General features: G+C 35.8%; 1 protein-coding gene across 1 annotated transcript in view; it reads right to left on the bottom strand.

Annotated features, from left to right (window-relative positions):
* Positions 1–19,606, bottom strand: part of LOC108718598 (fibrocystin-L) — an 85,487-nt gene that overhangs the window by 20,385 nt on the left and 45,496 nt on the right. Inside the window, exons 39-58 of the mRNA XM_041565671.1 lie at positions 18,970–19,215; positions 17,660–17,809; positions 16,957–17,131; positions 16,276–16,432; positions 15,251–15,407; positions 14,986–15,065; positions 13,990–14,119; positions 13,248–13,377; positions 12,905–13,146; positions 12,077–12,213; positions 10,737–11,766; positions 7,509–7,700; positions 7,206–7,357; positions 6,200–6,359; positions 4,598–4,751; positions 3,771–3,859; positions 3,062–3,216; positions 1,407–1,536; positions 894–1,012; positions 170–299 (exon numbers count right to left, since the gene is read on the bottom strand). Coding sequence (XP_041421605.1) covers positions 170–299; positions 894–1,012; positions 1,407–1,536; positions 3,062–3,216; positions 3,771–3,859; positions 4,598–4,751; positions 6,200–6,359; positions 7,206–7,357; positions 7,509–7,700; positions 10,737–11,766; positions 12,077–12,213; positions 12,905–13,146; positions 13,248–13,377; positions 13,990–14,119; positions 14,986–15,065; positions 15,251–15,407; positions 16,276–16,432; positions 16,957–17,131; positions 17,660–17,809; positions 18,970–19,215 — 3,915 coding nt within the window. The remainder of the gene's footprint in view (positions 1–169; positions 300–893; positions 1,013–1,406; positions 1,537–3,061; positions 3,217–3,770; positions 3,860–4,597; positions 4,752–6,199; positions 6,360–7,205; positions 7,358–7,508; positions 7,701–10,736; positions 11,767–12,076; positions 12,214–12,904; positions 13,147–13,247; positions 13,378–13,989; positions 14,120–14,985; positions 15,066–15,250; positions 15,408–16,275; positions 16,433–16,956; positions 17,132–17,659; positions 17,810–18,969; positions 19,216–19,606) is intronic.

Genomic DNA, 19,606 nt, shown 5'->3' with positions numbered 1-19,606 from the left:
TCTATAAAGGGGGCTCTTTTCATAGATTGATTTGCCAAATTTGTATTGAGAGTGCCAATAATCTTAATAATAACCACAAATTAAAAGCAGAGCTATTTCTTATTGGCAAAAAAACATGATACAGTAGAAGTAATACTGCCAGCTGGGGTGCATATGTCAAATCACTTACCAATGTGGGTGTAGTGGAGAGAAGCATTCAGCGTGATAGTTCTCATGTCAGGTGAAATAGTGATGATTTGTCTGGTTTCTGTCTGCCAGGTGTCATAACTGGTGGTTGTAATTACAATTTCTTCTCCAGCCTTTTAAATGATTATACATGCAGAGAGTTGTTAGCTTTTGCTCCATGCAACTAACTCCTGTGTCATTATTTAAATATACCATGTTCAATGCTCCCTGAATGGCAGCCAGTTTTTAAGCAAAGGACAGTTTAAATATACAACAAGAGGGCAATTGCTCTAGATCCCCCTTTCCCCCAGGATTGTTGGGGTATCCTTTGGAGAAATATGTATGTAAAAAAAAAACCACACAAACCATATAGTATATTGTGTATTATAGTTTGGTGTTTCCAGTATATACAGTAAATACTGCCCATACAATCATGAATTCATGCATTCAGGAGGTCATGTTCAACAGCTTTATTGGTTGAAAATTCCTGATTTATGTAGATTGTTTCTCTTCAGTTGGGCTTTCCATCACTGCCAATAAATTATGTAACTAATATATTATGGAACAAATCGCTGTGGGATTATCACTGTGGAACCATCATGCAACAAAGGGTCTTAAAACTATTACTGTTCCCTGTTACTTGGAGAACAGTTTTAGCTTTGGAGCTCTGACTTAATATAGTAAACTTTTTTAAATTTAGAAATACAGGGTGAAGATCAAGTTGTTACCTTCCAATCTACGGAATCCACTAAAGTGATATTTAGCGATCCTTCGGCTGCTGTTGTTGCTAGCTTGGTTCTGTAAACAGAGCGAGGCATTCCATGCAGATCCAGTTGGCCAAACACACCTGGAATAATTGGGACCATATATTTATTGTATAATGTGGTAATGTAATACGTTTACATACTGTATGGTACAATCAATTTTATCAAAATTATGTTTTTTAGAAGATTTTAAACTATTAAAAGGGAACTTTGCACTTTGTAAATATGAATGCAAAGTGCAATGGATGTTTTATGAATGTGTTCAGAAACAAGTTTAGCTTCATTTTTCTCTGTAGTGATATACTCATTATATTCCTATTTTCCTACTGCCAATAACAAATATCGACAGCGCTGCTCCATGATGGGTCAGATCTGCCTGCAACTCACACCAAGGGCAAGTTGTTTGCAGCAGGAAAATGAACATTAAATAAAGATCACAAAACTGATTTATGAAACATCCGTTCTGCTTTAACTTACCAAGAACCTTTGAGCCCTGGTTGGGGCCATTGGGCAGGGGCATTTCTGGGGTTGAATGGTTTCCCTTTAGGATAATATGTAGCTCTCCTTGGAATGGATCATTCTCCTTTCCTGCTATTAATCTTCCACCCTGCATTAGACAGAATTGTGTCTGAGATGTGTTTTCAACTGCGGTTGAATCTTCATAAAACCAACATTAAAAAAGCACTTCACTTTCTCTAGACTTTTTAAACATTAAGCACACATACACAAAGGAATGTCTTCATTTTCTGGTCTGTTGTTTATAAGCAAACCTTTGACTGGTTGCTAAAGGTTGCAAGACCTGTATCAAACTGTGGCTGCTGTCATTAGCCCAAAGAGATTAATGCAAACTTTGCCCTGAATGGATAATCCATAGCAACTATACATCATGCACATTTTTAATTTTTATTTTACAACACTTTTTTAGACTAGTAGTAATAATCTATCAGAAGATTGGGTACAATGGGTATTTGTCATTATATAATGCCCAGAAAGTCCTTCTTTAACTGCATTTACTGTGCAGTAAATAAAGTTTTTGCTCCTTTCAGTCAACCACGCCAAACATCTACTGGGTACACTAGGGGGCACATTTACTATTGGTCGAATATCGAGGGTTAATTAACCCTGGATATTCGACCCTCGAAGTTAAATCCTTCGACTTTGAATATCGAAGTCGAAGGATTTAGCGCAATTCGTTCGATCGAACAATCGAAGGAATAATCGTTCAACCGAACGATTAAATCCTTCGAAACGCATGATTCGAAGGATTTTAATCCATCGATCGAACGATTTTCCTTCGATCAGAAATTGGTTAGAAAGCTTATGGGGACCTTCCCCGTAGGCTAACATTGGTGCTCGGTAGGTTTTAGTTGGCGAAGTAGGTGGTCGAAGTTTTTTTTAAAGAGACAGTACTTCGACTATCAAATAGTCGAACGATTTTTAGTTCGAATCGTTCAATTCAAAGTCAAAGTCATAGTTGAAGGTCGAAGTAGCCAATTCGAAGGTCGAAGTAGCCAAAAAAAACTTTGAATTCGAAGTATTTTTTATTCTAATCCTTCACTCGAGCTAAGTAAATGTGCCCCTACAAGTTATGTACTTCAGATCAAAATAGCTTTATATATTGCTCCTACTAGGACAGTTTTTATAAATTTATACCCGCAATTAGACTACCTCCCCTCCATTTTATAACTTACACTAGGGGAAAAAGTTATGAATTGGTTGGACCATAACTATTGGATCATGTAGAATCAAGCAGCAAAATGTATCCCCACCTGCATGTTTAAATAGGTAGGGGTTTGATTATTTTGAAAGAAGTTTCTAATGCATTGTCTAGGCACAATGAAACAACTGTGGCTGTAGATATTTAAAAACGGTCCTGTTTATGTATAATCAGAGCCATTTTGTATATCCAGGCACCTATTTTGATGTTGTTGGCTCTCCTTATGTCTATTAACCCAACTGTCCATCAGCATCTCACTCCAACACCTGCCTGAAGAAAATGAGATTGCTCTAATTATATGAAATGAAACTTATAGTACATTTTACAGGAGACATCATCATGTGTCCTGTAATAGAGCAGTGATATTGTAGCTACTGTATGCAAAAGACTTCACGGACTTCCTTGTCTTACTCACCTGTATAGATATGTACGTAGCACTGAGAACAGTTGTCTTATAGGCACTGCTGATATTTGTTGAGCTGTTGTTTGTGAGGTTTCGTATCTCCAAAATACCATAAATAACCAGCATTTCTAGAGGTGGGATGTCAACATCAGCTACAACCCGTTTGTCTGAAATATTCAACAGAGAAAATGAAGACATTAAGAAGTATATTTTCCACAAAAGAAAGTCAAGAAAAGTGCTTGGAGTAAGGAGATATTCTGCCCATTAGTATTAGATATCCTGGGAAGGAAACTCTATTTAAATTTTTATAGAAAATCCAAAAGCTTTAATAAGGGCAAACGCATTCTGTAGTTGGGATATTTTTAGTACCTGTCTGTATGTGTTTTAACCTATGGGGTATTTAATTAAAGTGGATATTTCAGGAATTTGGGTGGGTAAAATACACAAAAGTTATATGTCTCAAATGACTTTATAGTTATAATGCTTCTGTGAAAGCATTAAAGGAACTCAACCTGCACTTTTAAGTTTGATTAACATGCCATTGTTCTCAGGTTCCCTGACTTCAATTTTTTTTTATTACCTACATTTTCTGTAGTATTGTAATCCTTATGCCCTAATCCCAGCAGGAAAAGAGTACAATTGCTTATTAAATGCACGGATGTTGACAAATTAGAAAATAGACACATAAATAGTAGAGGGCACTTTGCAATTCTAAAGGTACCTGCAGGGATTACTACATTGGATCCTTCCTTTGGAATGGTTTTGTTGTTCTCTACAGATGATTCCCAAAAGGATTGGTTGGACCAATAACTAGGAAACAATAAAAACATATTGTATTAGTGATTCTATCTTGATCATCATCATCATCATCATCATCATATCATGGGTATAATACAAAATATGGTTTGTTGACCCATTGATGGGCAATTTGTTATTGAGAAAGACACAGTTAGGGGCAGATGCATCAAGGGTCGAATATCGAGGGTTAATTAACCCTTGATATTTGACTGGGAATGAAAATCCTTCGACTTTGAATATCGAAGTCGAAGGATTTTGCGCAAACACTGTGATAGAAAGATCGAAGGAATAATCGTTTGATCGAGCGATTAAATCCTTCGACCAAAAAAACTTAGCCAAGCCTATGGGGACCTTCCCCATAGGCTAACATTGGGTTCCGTAGCTTTTAGGTGGCGAACTAGGGGGTCGAAGTTTTTTTTAAAGAGACAGTACTTCGACTATCGAATGGTCGAATAGTCGAACGATTTTTTTCCGAATCCTTCGATTCGAAGTCGTAGTCGACTCCATAAACCATTTTGTGTTAGACATGCGGAAGAAATATAACTTCACTTTATGATTTCGTGTAGATTATATAGATTATATATAATATATGTATATATATGTTTATATATATGTGTGTATATATATATATGTATATATATATGTGTATATATGCTTATTCCATTAGCCTCTAGGAATTGTAATATCATTACAAAGTTCCTTAAGTATTTCACAAAAGTAGGTGATGTTCTTGTTTCAGCTGATACCTACTCATAGACTGACGGCACAATGGTGGACGCTGGAGGAGGAGGAATGCAGTTCTTGAAATAGCAACTGTTGACTCCGAGATTGACATTAACATTTGTCATATCAGGATCCAGTGCCCCAGCAATGGACCGCTTTGATAACTTGCGTTTTCCAGATACTGTAACCATATAAATGCATTGAAATACTGTGAAAATGTTAACTTTAGATTAGAACAGATAGTCTATGTATTGAACAGTAAATTAAATGTTCTAAGATCAAGGGGGGTTAGTGGAAGCACCCTTAAGGCTAAATCAAAATATATTTAAGTATAATGGAAGTGCTACTTAAAATGCACTTCCCTGGTCCCCTGTCTCATAAGTAATTCAATATAAATGCAAATGCATATGTTTACAAAACAGGCGTTTTTGTTACAAAGTTATGATCATAAAGTTGAAAAGCCACCATACCATGTCAAGCTAAACCCCATATGGCGGTCCCTAACTTACTTAACTCAGGTCACAGTATAAAAAGATACTTCTCTGCATAATAGCATTACCTGTACACAATGTGTGTTGTGCATTGGTTTCAATCTGAAAGCTAGACAACTACACTGTGTTATGTAACAATATCTCATTTAAACTATCAAAGTTTCTGTTTTATGACATAGTTAAATGAGAACTCCACTCAGACATTTATTTAGCATAATGAAAGAAAATATAATTTTAAGCAGTTTCCAATAAACATTCATTAATAATGTTTAATGGTTTGGGGGTTATTTGTAAATTCAATAGAAAGCAGAATTTTCGTGTCTCTTTCTAATCTCTACTTTGGTTGTTCTGACTCCCGACACCATTCAGCAGAAGCCAACTGATTAATACACCTGTGAAAGTGCAGCACATTGTGGCAATTGGAGTATTAGTTGGAAAAGAGCTAGCTTCTGTTGTATTGGGGCTGATTTACTAAAATCTAGAATTGCACGCTTGAAAATCTTTGAATTTGACTTTTCCAAACTCAAATTTACAAGATTTATTGAAAAAAATTGAATGAAAAAATGCAGCAGCTAAAGCCTGGGAGATTTCATAGAAGTCAATGGAAGTTGCATCATTAACATTCAAGCCCTTTAATTTTTCTAGATTTTTTTTTTTTTTAAATTAGCCGTTTTATAGTTACATAGTTATTTACATAGTTAACTTACATAGTTTTTTTTTTTTTTTTAAATTAGCCTTTTTATAGGTTTAGTGAAAATGGATGGAACAATGGCATTTAATGTGATCAATTCTTTCTGATTCAAGTTTTTTATCTAAATTTGCTAGTAGTTCGGAAAAATACTCCATTGAGTTTTTTTTTTAGATGTTTCAAGATTGAAAAAAAAACAAATTTGAAAATGAGTAAATTGGCCTCCCTATTTTTAGAATAAGGATAAGCAATGCAGAAGGAACAGACCAATACAAAACAGAGTTACCTTGACAATTATTTCTCATCTTTTTTTCTCCACTGTGTAACTGAAGGCTGAATTGCCTGAGAACTTTTCTAATAATGATGCAGTCTTTTGACTAGTTGTAAGTAAGTTTGACTAGTTGTAATTAAATTTGCTATGGTATTGTATCATAATATTGCATGACATACCTAAATAATATAGTGTAGCTGTGCTATCATTAAAGTACCAGTCTCCATTCTTGTTGGTGTCATAAGTCACTTGCTGTTGAGAACCATTTCTTGTATCAACAATGGTAAACATATCTGATCTTTGTGTAAGGTTGTGGGATATTATGACATAGTCTGTATTCTACACAAACAGAAAGAAATATAAACAAAAGCATTTTTAGGAAAAATATACAGTAGAACCCCAATTTTACATTGCCAAATTCTCTATTTTCCTGGAAATTACACAGTTTTTTCAAAACTTTTAGTTTCATGAGGTGCTAGCCTTTGAGAGCCACACCAAAATGAATAAAACTTATAAAGGTTGCTTAATAAAGGCATTGATTAACCCCATGTGGACTGACATCCTGCAGCACTCTCAGTTTGGCAGCAAACGTTTGTCTTTGTGCCTTTAAGATTTGCCTCTGAACACTCAGAACATTTGCCAATGAACACCTTCATTGAGGATGAAGACCTGGTTATTATTGTATCAATGTTAAATTATTTAATTATAATAAACCTTTGTTTCTAAAGGCCGCCAGTTAATGTAGCACTTTATGGAAATGCTTTTCTCCATATTATTAGATCTAAAATGAGGTGATTCACATTTAATTGTTTTTTAGGACTTATTTATGAAAAGTTTCCCATTGAAACTGTAACTTACACTTTGTTTTGACCCTGTACTTAAGCAATTTTTAAACTTTCAGGCACTTTTTCAAATGTAATTTTTTTAGGGCTTATTTTTGAAAAGTTTCCCTTTTTAACAGTACCTTACACTTTGTTTTGACGCTGTACTTAAGCAGTTTAATTCTCTCTAGTGCCAAACACTACAGAGAACATACTGTATGTTATCTAAAGAATTCTTAAGCAAAGTTTCAAATTTTATTATTTAGGACTTATTTATGAAAAGTTTTCCATTTTAACTGTGCCTTACACTTTGTTTTGACCCTGTACTTAAGCAATTTTTTTACTATTTTGTTTATTGTTTTACCTTAAATCCATAGAACGTGGATTGATAGGTGATGTTTGTGATGAAATCAGCATCATGGAAATACCAGTTATGAGTAGCGGTACTGGGAAGCAGAGCCATCCATCCAGGCTTATGAGTCAGGCGTTTTGCAAGAAAAGGTACAATGCTGACACCTAAAATGTATGCCAAATGTTTATTTGAATGAAGCACTCTTATGCTCATATATACACAACTGAAGAGTATGTATCCGTTAATAGACGATAATAATTGTAAGACTTTAGAGGGAAAATGTGCATTACTTGAAAGAAGTTTTTCTTCACCTACCAAAAGTATTTGAAAGAATGACATCCTTCCCAAGAAGAGATGTTGGTGTTGGATTGTTGAAGGCCAAGCGATGGAATCTAACAGTGGAATTACAGACATATCCATTGAACCCAATACTCCAGTCTCTGCTTTTACGGCATTGTGAGGGATCAAGTAATCCACTCTCTGGTACCACTTTATTACCAATGTTTCCTACAGGGTAAAGGCAAAACTTTTAACTCAGATAATAGTTTGCTTTCACTTCTAAAGCTATCCATTAAGTTCAGGATGACTGAATTCTGCTTAACCACAGCTGAGGCCTTGTAGGCTAAGAGGCAGATTTATCAATATTCAAATTCAAGGTTTTACCGCAATTTGAGTTTTAGACTGCATTGATCATGGATTTGGATTTAACTTTCGGTAAACTGTAAAATTCTAAATTTATTAAGAGCAGTAAACTTGAAAACTTGTGTAAAAAAAATCACCAACTATGAAGTATATTTAAAATGCAGAGATTACGGGATTAGAAATAAAAAACACTATTAAAACTCTGAAGATAGGGAAATCACCTGGACCTGATGGCTTTTCTTCATTGTACTTTAGGATATTTCAAGAGCAAATAACTCCCCACTTATGTAAACATTATCAACATATATGTGAGGGGAAAGCCATCCCGGCACAAATGAACGAAGCCAGAACATCAGTCATACGAAACCCAACAAAGATTTACTCTCTGTTAAGAATTATTGACCGATATCACTACTTAATGTAGATATTAAAATCTTGGCAACATTATTGGCAGTGAGATTGCATAGAATCTTAACTTTAATAATTCACAAGACCAGATAGGTTTTATGCCTAAGGCAGGCACCTGATAACATCCGAAAAGTATTGAACTTGAAAACCCCCTATATGCCTCTTGACATTAGATATTGAGAAGGCGTTTGATACACTGGATTGGCAATACCTATTTGGGATGTTGTAAAGGCTAGACTGTGGTTGCGAAGTTGCACTAGCTTTAATTCGCCAGGCAAAGCGAAGTTACACTAGCGATACTTAATTTGTATACGGTGCCAAATTGAATTTGCAATGGAAGTATACGTAGCAGCACTACACAAACCTGGGAAACCTTCAAAACATCAAATAAAATTTTTATTTTGCCTTACGCATGTGCCCACTGTATAGTTAAGGTGCCATGAGTTAGAAAATGTAGGGGGGGAAGGAGGGTAGCCCCCCAAAAAAATTCGATCTTTTTCAGCCTATCACCCATAAAAAAAAAAGAAAAAATGCCAGTATTTTTTGGGACTTTGAAAAAATGTAAACTTTTTTTGAAGCAATCCCTATCTACTCTATTGCACTTCGCCTGGTCTGAGGTGACGAAGGAAGTCTAGCGTAAAAGGTAGCGTTCAGTAAAATGCACGCTTCAGTGAATTTGCGTAGTAACGTCCATTGCTCAAATTCGCCAGGCGTAAGGGTGTGAAGTAACACTAGCGAATTTACGCCAGTGTCCGTTAGTGAATCTGCGAATTAGTGAAAATGCGCTACGCTAGCGTTAGGAGCTTCGTCCTTTAGTGAATTTGCCCCCTAAAGTGCAGGCACAAGTCACATGACTGGGGGCAACTGGGAAATTGACAAAATGTCTAGCCCCATGTCAGATTTTAAAATTGAATATAGAAAAATCTGTTTGCTCTTTTGAGAAATGGATTTCAGTGCAGAATTCTGCTGGAGCAGAACTATTAACTGATTCATTTGAAAAACGTTTTTTTTTCCCATGGCAGTATCCCTTTAAACAGGCAGTGCTGAGCTGAGTAATGTATCATTTTCATATATTAATTTCAGTGCAGAATTCTGCTGGAGTAGCACTATTAACTGATGTGTTTTGAAAAAAACATGTTTTCCGGTGACAGGATCCCTTTAAGGAGGTCTATCGGAATTATGAGATTAGAATGACTAGGATTACCGCTTAAGAGGACGAATGCTGTAAAATATAAAATAAAAACCCTGGTTGCCAAGGGGGCGGGGGTTTTTTTTGGGGAAAATATTTTATTTTTTATTTTTTTTGTTTTATTTATTATTTAGATGTGGCTTGTTATATATAGGAAATATTGAGAATGATACTTTTTTTTCCTGTATTTTTTTCTGTATTATTTCATTTTTGTGTTTTTATTAGTGAAAAAATGTAATAAAATATTTTTAAAAGAAAAAAAAATCACCAACTAAAAGCTGGAGAATTTATGTAGGAGTCAACAGAAGTGTGTTTTCAAAATAATTTTAAAGATTTGTTTCGTTGATAAAGAATAGCAGAATGGGATTTCATTATATTCGAGTTATTTTTTTTAATCTATTTTCACATTTAAGCAATCAAGTTTGTAAGCCTTTAAGAAAACTCGCATTTGAAATTATTTATATATTAGATTAGAATTTGGATATATTTGCCTCCCCAGCTAAAATCTGGATTCTGAGGTTTACAAATAAAAAGCCATGATCTAAATATGGATCCACCCTGTTCAAGTATCGGCTTTTAGGCTTTTTATGACCCAGCATGTAGAACACACTTTTATATTGCCTCTTTAAAAACAAGGTTCTTCTTTACAGCTTATTATGCTTATCGCTCCATAAAACTGATTAACACTTAGCCAACATCATAAAAAAATATAGTTGTAATTACATATATAAAATTTGAGTTATCATACTTAGGGGCACATTCACTAAGATCGGGTGAATGAATAGAGTAAAAAAAACTCGAATTTTGAGGAGTTTTTCGGGCTCCTCGACCATCGAATTGGCGTAAATTCGCATGAGTAGAATGATTCAAACAAAAATAATGAAAAAACGCTGCGACTATTCGCCCATTCGATAATCGAATAACTGACTCTTTAAAAAATCATTCGACTGCCTACTTCGCCAGATTAAACCTACCGAATTGCTTAAAAAGCCTATGGGAACCTACCATAGGCTTTGTTTTCAAAGTTTTGATCGAATGAAAGGGCATTCGATCGATCATTCGATCGAATAAAAATCATTTGATCGAACATTCGATCGGTCGACTATTTGCCGCTCGAATATTTACCCACTCGACTATTCACCAGCACGTAAATTCGTCCAAATTCCCTATTCATTTTCATTCCCAAGTCGAATTCGAGGGGTTTTTACCCCTCGAAATTCGACCCTTGATAAATCTACCCCTTAATGTTTTGCTATGTATTGCCCTGAAAAACACATATGTGTTTAATAAGTTAATAAACTTACCTGTAAGAGTACCGTCCATATCAATTAAGACAACTTCATGTTCCCATCTGAATCCAGCTTTGTTTGGTGAATTAAAATACTGTATGCTATCAAATTTTGCACTCCAGCCTCCACATCTGTCCACACAAATACATGTAATTGATGTAACGCCTATGCTGGCACATCCTGGTCGATCAAAATTCATGAACTTTACAGATGACACAGTTAGTCCCTCATCAAATGGAAGAACTATACCTTTGGCAGTGCAATAATCAGAACCTAACCCAAGTTCATCAACGTGGCCAACTATTTTTGCGTTCTTAATTAAAGCTCCACTTGTTTCTCCCCAGCCATTGACATGCTCTGAAATGACTCTCTTGATTTCTATGCCAGCATCTTCATTATTTACCATTGTGAAGTTGTGGAATTGAAGAGCTCCACCATTCACCCACTCTGCCCCTTTCTGACAATTCCAGGTTGTCAGTGATTTAAAAGTAGCGGGTTGTGGAATACTGGAAGTGCAACCTCCACCCACCTTTGGAAAATATTCTTCAAAAATCCAGATTCCAAACCATCCTTGAGAGTGAACAGTGTTGTTGTAAAATTCACCAAGAGGGACTCTTTTTTGACAAATTGTTGGGTCATAGGAGGAACCATCTGGATTATCATGCATTCTGTACCAGAAACCAAAGTGGTTACCACCAGCCACTGCATTGTGCCTTACTGTGTTATTGGGGTTAGTTATCCAAAAACCTGCTGGGGTGACATCATCATTTAAGAGACTGGTGCTTTGACGAACAAACACAGCCAAGTTATACTGAAGGATGTTCCCATGCTCTATTCCATCCTCAATAAAGAATGCTCCTCCCATAATGTCATATATTACAGTGTTTTCCACAAGAAGGTGATGAGTATTATGAATAGTAACAGCTCTGTTGTAAGTCTGGTGAATGCCACAGCCTCGTACATACGACTTAAAATGGAGATCGCCCATTAAATGCCAATGTATTGGATAGCGCCCAAGTCTGAAAGCTTGTCCTGCATGGAATACCTACAGAATTCAATTAATGTATTTAATTAGAGGAAAATAAAAATGTGTAGTCTTAAACAATTTTAATTAATCGACTGAAACAGCAACATATACTGTATGCTATAAACCATCTTAACATTAGCACCATCAGAAGTTTTTTTTTACAGAAATACAAACTATTTCTTGATGCCTAGAAACCATAATCAAATGGCTGCTACAGGAGATAAAGGCTGTTGAACTTATTCCAAAGATGTAAACCATATAGAATAGTAGGATCTAAAATCAGAACAAAGACCATACTATTGTTGTTAATAATTGTCCTGCTGCTTACCTCCACATATTCTATTCTTCCAATGGACAAAAGCTGATTTGGCTGTGGAGCATGGAACATAATACAGCCGCCAAACTGATCACTTCCTAATTCTTCACCGAATCTTCCCTGGAAACAAGTTTGTGTAGCAAATTCACCTAAACAAGGTTGGAAATTATACATGCAAATACATATTAATTCCTTTTTGATCCATATTAAAGTTCCTTAACATTTTGTATATAGTTAGAGGCTTCTGAAAAGCAAAAATAAAGCCTATCAGCCCCCATAAAAAATGGTGCATGTGAGTATCTACACAGACAGATACACCACAATGCTAATAAAGTTGAATGAAGGTTACTATACATGGGTCAATATTAGCTGCTGACTCTGGACTGTGTTGGCAGCTTATTGGTCAAAATCTTGGTCTATGTGACAGATATCTGGCTGGGAATCATGCAGATATTTATCATCATCATTTATTTATATAGCGCTGTCAAGATACGCAGTGCTTTATCAGCACTAAATGTGTTCTCTCCAATTGTGTCGGCACAGCCTCTTGTTACAGTATTCGGAAATAGTACATGGATGGCCAAACAAGGCAAAGAGTCAATTGCTTGGGGAAACTATGATTTTTTCCATATAAGGCTAGCTTCAAACCTTTTTCAAATTTTGGGGGTGGGGGGTTGTCCCAGAATAAGGCCAAACAGGGCATCCTCTGAGGGGTAAAGAACTCCATTGTCTACTACCTGGCAGTTTTTACTTGGTCATTACATATCCTGGATGAGTATTGTCAATGGTCATAGCATGTATAATCAGACACATTTTTTCTTTAAAGCCACTAATAGTTACCAGTATTGAATCCATCTTGACAAGCTTGTATTTTGTCACTCCATTCAACATTAGTAGATCCTCTCACAAGAATATTTCTCGTAAGAACACCAACTTCTGCCCTTGCGTCAAATACTGTGCCATCAGGAAGAGTAATTGATATTCCCAAGTGCTTGTAAATTAAGGGCTGTGTTAGAGTCACAGTTTTACCATCTTGGGAGATGCTCAAGATTGTCATTTTTTCATTTTCTTTCTGGCTGTGTCTGTTGAGAAAAAGATATTCACACAAATATACATGTAGGATTTTGAAATGAGCAAACTGCAAATCTTTGAAATGTGTCTCATATAACACAATATTATTTACCTATTGCCTGTAGACGCTATGACAATTTTATCTCCAGCCTTCCATGTTACACTTTTTTGCAAAATGAGAGTAGATGTTCCAGCTTCAGCTGTTTGTGCCAGACGGGTCCAAGTTACAGGCACTGGCTGTCCTGGAAAACAGTTCAGAATAATAGTAAACCTATGTGTCCATACACATGGGCAGATTGGCCTATTTCAGCTGTTCTGATTGGGCAGTGGGCGCAGTTGAATTAAAAAGCAGAGAGGTAGGCGTACACATACAGTACAGGTCCCTCGGACAGTATCCTAGAGGTCAGTTGGCTGGCACAACATACATTTCAGCCTATGCCTGGCCACCATAAAATAAAACCCTCCAATCTCTTAATCCCTGAGACAAATTGCAGCAACCTAGATAATTTTTTCCACAACATAATTAATTTAAATTAAATTGTTAAATTGGAATTTTCTTCTTTTTTTTTTTTTTAAAAACAAGTGGAAACCATTAGTTACCATCAGTAACGAATAACAAATTGCCCCCCCCCCAAGTTTTTGTTAAACATTAAACATTATTATAAAGATCTCTAGGAAATGAATAGTAAAGAATTATGTGACTGTTGTTGTTGACATGAATAATGTCTATAAAGTCACATGACTGAAACCAGGAAGTACAATTCTCCATGAAGGCACAAACAAAGACTCAAATGCTTTCCAAAGTACCAAAAGTAGCTTTTTTTAACACTACTCCACTTTAGATGAAGTTTTACCATGTAGATCCAGCGTTCCTTGCCTCACACCTAATGTCTTTGCACCGTACACAGGCAACTCAGGAGAACGTAAATGTCCATGCAATGTAATGATGGCTTTGTGCTGGAATGGAGCATCTTCAGTTCCAATCTAGATGTTAACAAAGAAAATATACATAATACATACGTATTTGTGATTGCAGTGGCTTGGTGGATGACCACCTACTTTACACACAAAGCATATGTTGATACTTGATACAATTTTCACAAAGTGAACATAAAATTGACACTTTAAAATCCTACATGGCAAGTTTGTTTGTGACTCTTGCTTGTGTCAATTCCTATTTTGGCAGCTTAGTGCATTACACTGTATCTTTCATAGACCAGGTGGTAAAGAGGGGTTGTGGTGCCTTATGTGCATTGAAATTGGAGTGACCACATATGGTATAATTATGGAATATACTCTGATTTATGCCAAAACAGTTCTCTAATTTGTGGTTGCACCAATATCTGTTTCTGCAGGAGATTAGGGGTACTGTATAGTGGTCCTACTATTTGATTCATTCCCCCCAACATCTATTAGTAATAAATGTTAGTATTGGAGTTCTGTGGCCTCTTTCAAAACTTTTGGCTTGTGGTGTCAAGTTTACTTTTATCACTGTGCATCCTTATTCCTTTTAATATATAATTCTTGCTACAGCCTTGACATTGTTTTTATCGTATAGTAGCAAGCCAACAGGATTATTTACAGACCATTGGTAACTGCTAATAACAAAATGTGGAGTGGATTTTCTATTAGCATCCTTAATACAAAATAAAGGGAAGGGAGGCAAATGCACCCAAAAGGAATCAAAAGTTTGCACATATTCAACTTATATTGGCAAAAACAAGAGCACAAAAATGCAAAAAATATTTGAATATTTATTTTAAAATAGTTCCCCTTTGTTATGAAGATAATGCCATATATTTTGCTTTCTACATACAATATAACATATAGCAGATCCCAGTTGTTATTACCTGAAGAAGACCGCCATCTGTAATCAGAATATTCTCTGCCTGTAGCTCAATATCGGCTTCATCGAAGATCAAACTTCCTCCTGTTACATGGGAAATGAAACAAAGTTAAATTGTCACCACAGCCCGGCAGGAATAATACACACAGAGTAACTCAGATGTCTTATATATAATGTCTTAGATATTCATATAATATCTAACAAGTCTACAAACTAAACAGATTTGTCAAACAACTTCTTCCAGTTGTGATCAAGTGCAGTCACTTTACCCTGAATCAGAAGCATCTTGAGCACTGGAGTGCTTTGGTCCAACAAGATGGTTTGTCCTTTTGTGATAACTGCCAGTGATCCTTCATCAGGCGGTGTGTCTCCTCCCCATGTGTATCTTGAAGACCAAACATCAATGTAGAAGAAATCAGCATTATCCTGAAAAATATATATGTACATTTGCCAGTGTTTTAGAATTTGACAATATAAATACAGAATAGAATGCTGACATACAAACCAGTAATTAGCCATTAGTCAAGAAGACTTGATGTAAGACTGAAATATAACTGGACAGTAGCTATCATTCTAAAATTTTGAATCCCATTTTACAGCCTTTGGATTTAGACTACTGGAGCTGAAAACCCCTTGTTCTACATCTGAAGATTCTGATCCATGAGCTCTAACAGCTATGAGGAGATCAAATTTATCTTTAGCAATTTAATTAGTTGCCCAATAATTTAACCAATATTCCCTTTGTGGAATCTAAGCCTGAGGTCTCTGAGGCCTATATAACCTCTGAACTCTGGTTCATTTTCTATTTTTAAAGCATATAAATCAGGTCAAGTTGAAATTTTTTTTCCCTTTTTCCTTGCAGCTTGGATATTTTGCTTATGTATGCAGAAAGAAACATGATTGTACAGGAACATAAGTTTCAAGGATAGCTGATAGATTAGGTGGAAGATGGTTCTATAAACAATATGTTATGTTATGGTACAGTCTTGGGCTTCGAGGTTACTTAGAATAAGAGCTAAAATCATTTTGAAAAAAAGGCAATCACGCCTTTATGCTGAATTTAACCAATTATGTATGACTAATATTTTCTATGCTGAGGTGATATAAAAATATATGTAACATTCAGTTTGGTAAGGAGAATTCTCCCGAGCTACTGAATGCTTTTGGATTCTCTGCTTGAATAAATGTCTTCTCTGATTGAAACTTTGTATGGGCAATGGCTGTATCATTGGAAAAGACACTCACACCGAGGTCCAGACCCAACACCTTCAAATGATATCAGAGGTAGACTTACCATCTTGGCAAGTCCTTTTCCTTCAATCTTCACTTGCACCTTAGTACGTTGTGAAGGTGACTGAGCTCCAGTTACACATATAATATGCGTGCCATTGGCATATTGCACTTGACAGTTTGCTTGTGCTACAGTAACTGTGATCTGGGAGATGTCTGTGCTGCAAATACATTTATAAAACACATTACAACTTTAACAGCCTGATATTATTATGATATTAAATTGCTTCATCTCCCACACACTGTTGAGTAACTAAAGACAAATGCAATTTTTTAAAGAGGCACTAAGTTCACTAAGGCAATGATTTTCTTGCTGAATTGTGTCTGGTACTACCATCCACCCTGGTATATATATTACATGAGATGTATATTTATGGTGGATTATTTTACTTATATGGATACAGACAGCCGTAGCCATATGTTCTTCTATACAGTTTGGAAGAACAATTCCTTTGTTTAGCAAATGGTAGAACCGTAAAGTATATTTTAGCTTCTGGAAAACCCTTAATCATGAGAATGTACAAATGCAGATAGAAAAGACAGACATAGGTAGAAAGACAGACAAATAGACATAGAATATACAAATGCAGATAGAAAAGACAGATACAGGTAGAAAGACAGACACATAACAGAAGTCCCAATCAATAAAAACAGACATCAAAACAGACACCAATAGTCTGAATACCTGAACTGGGAGCCGGTGATGGTGAGATTTGTCCCACCAGCTGTGCCACCTCTCTTAGGGGTCACATCACTTATTACAGGAGTCAGGGAAGAATTGTAGGTGAATGAGCTGTTCAGTTGGACAGTGTCATTTCCATTTGCAACAAGGACGTCACAGGTCAGTGTAGAGCCAGAAGCTACCAAAACAGAGGATGTGATTTGTTTACTACCGATTTTTTCAACCACATTTCTTTTAAATGTATAAAATATGTATAGTATTTACTGATGAACCAGAGGATCTTCTTGATGCATATTTAGCCAATAGCAATAGCTCTACAGGGGTTAAGTAGGCTTACTATTTTGTTGAAGGGTCATCACTTTATGCCAATTAACGATACTTTTCATTTTTACATGTTTTAACCCAATCTATCATTATAAATTTTAATAAATTACATGCTGAGAAACTCTCTGCTAAAACTCTTGGAAAAGGACACAAGACCAAGGTGTTGTGTTCACTGAGAACTAGGCTACTGCAATTGTAGGCCCACCTCCTTTCAAGTGAGTATTTTTTCATATGTAAATACTTTATGGATATGTTAAATCTAGTACTGTATAAGACTTAAAGCATGTAAATAAAACATGATACTACCAATCATTATTATATTTATGTAATCCTTTCATTGTGTAGAGGAGCTACAGTTCAGATGATTTTAATGAAGGCTTACCATTCTGTGAAGGAGCTGCACAAAACAGGGAGTTTGGGTTTGATTGGCTTCTGTCAACTCGGCATTCTGAGCTGCACACAAAGATTCTGGAATTCAGCAAGTCAAACCCAGATCCAGTGAGGGTGATTATCAATCCACCAGCAAAGCTTCCTACAAACAAACATTTGTGCAGATGGTTAATATGTTGTAGCAAACTTGGGTTCATCAAGAGATCCATATAATAAAAATGAGCTTTCTTAAGCAGTACAGCAGTTGCACTGGGACATTTGAAGTAATTGCCAAAATCTAAATCAACAGGCTTATGTCCAAGCTTCTCTTTGTAGGATTGGTATTGCCCAAGTCTTACACACACATTCCCGAATGAATGATGTAGATTAATATAGAGATGTCATTCATGCATATGCTTTCATACTATATATTTCAATACATATTCTTTAACAAAATCATGCTTGTCTTTCTATCTTTACAGTGCACTCTAAGTTGCATTACCTACTAATGTACCGCTAACTCAGAGCCCTTGTATCAGAGATATGATTTTAGAGCCACTATTGCCAATTAATGCCATGTCTTATATTTCTTTAAGCAGACCCAAAGTAGCCCAGACTCCAGAAATGTATAAGTGCATTTTTAAGGTACTGGATGAATTAACATTAGTCCTGTTAAATATTGGGTATTGGAAAAATTGTTATACCCCAGTATTGATTAAGTTTGAATATGTTTAATGTGTGCACTCATGACTTGTCATTCACACATCTTTCACACACTGATTCCCATCCTCCATTTGTTCCTCAAGTCTGGAGGGATTAGGTTACAGGAAACATATGGAATGTCTTATGGGTAGGCTGGGGGAGGTGTATCTCACAGGTTTTGAATATATCCCTGGACAAAGAGAAGTTTGCTCTCTCTATCACACTGGACACACACACAGACACACACTAACTCTCACACAATACAGACATGCACAAAACTTTTATACAACATATTGATACATACATATTTTGTATTATTTTGGTAGGCTGTCAATAGAGCATTTGACTGGCTAGATATCTGATAATTTGTATGTATTTTCTGTAACACATTTTTACACATTAAATATACTTAAATATCACCTTGGTGAGTGGTGTTTGTTGACCATAGAACTTATACAAATTATTTAAAAAGACTGTAGTTTCTACAAGTCCTGACATGGCAGATAGTTGGATGGCTAAATAACAAAATGGACAGTTTCCTGCCCAGGTGATTTATTTTATGTGGATATAGTAAAATCTAAATTATTTTGTACATTATTTAAAAGTTTCCTTGTGACTTACCCACATTTGGAGAGACATTTGTTAAAGTCAATTGGTATTTGAACTGCACGTTGGACTTGGCGAATCCCTTCTCAGTTCTCAGTACTATGGGGAAGGTTCCTCCAGAATTGTTGCCTGTGCTGCACTCTAGTTGGTTTTCAGATATTGTTGTTATAGTGCAGGTTGTGTTGCCAATATTCACTGAAGTCATTGAGGCATCTGAACCAAATCCTGATCCAGAGATTGTAATTGAAAGCCCTGGTACACCTAGAAAGAAAAATACACATTCTCCATGAACAATACCTCATTAACTAATATTGTCATACTCACAGCATACTTGTGGAAACAGTGAAAACTGTAGTTTACATTTACTAGTAGTAGGAATATCACTAGGAGCAGACTTGCACAAAACACCATACATAAAGCATTTGTATATCATTATGAACCAGTGGTCTCATATACCTACAAAAGGAGTAGTTCATCTTAAAATTATAATGTCGATTTTGCCTAGCAGTGAAGCAGTGGTTTGAACTGCAGAATGGAAAGTAACAGAAAGTAACAATGACATTTTGCAAGGGTCAGTGACCTCTGCCAGGTCTCAATTGAAATTGGAAGCTGAAAAGAAATATTTAGAAGTTAAATTAGCGTGCATTCCAGG

The sequence above is a fragment of the Xenopus laevis genome, chromosome 6L (assembly GCF_017654675.1).
Source record: "Xenopus laevis strain J_2021 chromosome 6L, Xenopus_laevis_v10.1, whole genome shotgun sequence".
Lineage (NCBI taxonomy): Eukaryota > Metazoa > Chordata > Amphibia > Anura > Pipidae > Xenopus > Xenopus laevis.
Note: the sequence above shows the minus strand (reverse complement) of the source record. Positions and strands in the feature narration are given on the sequence as shown.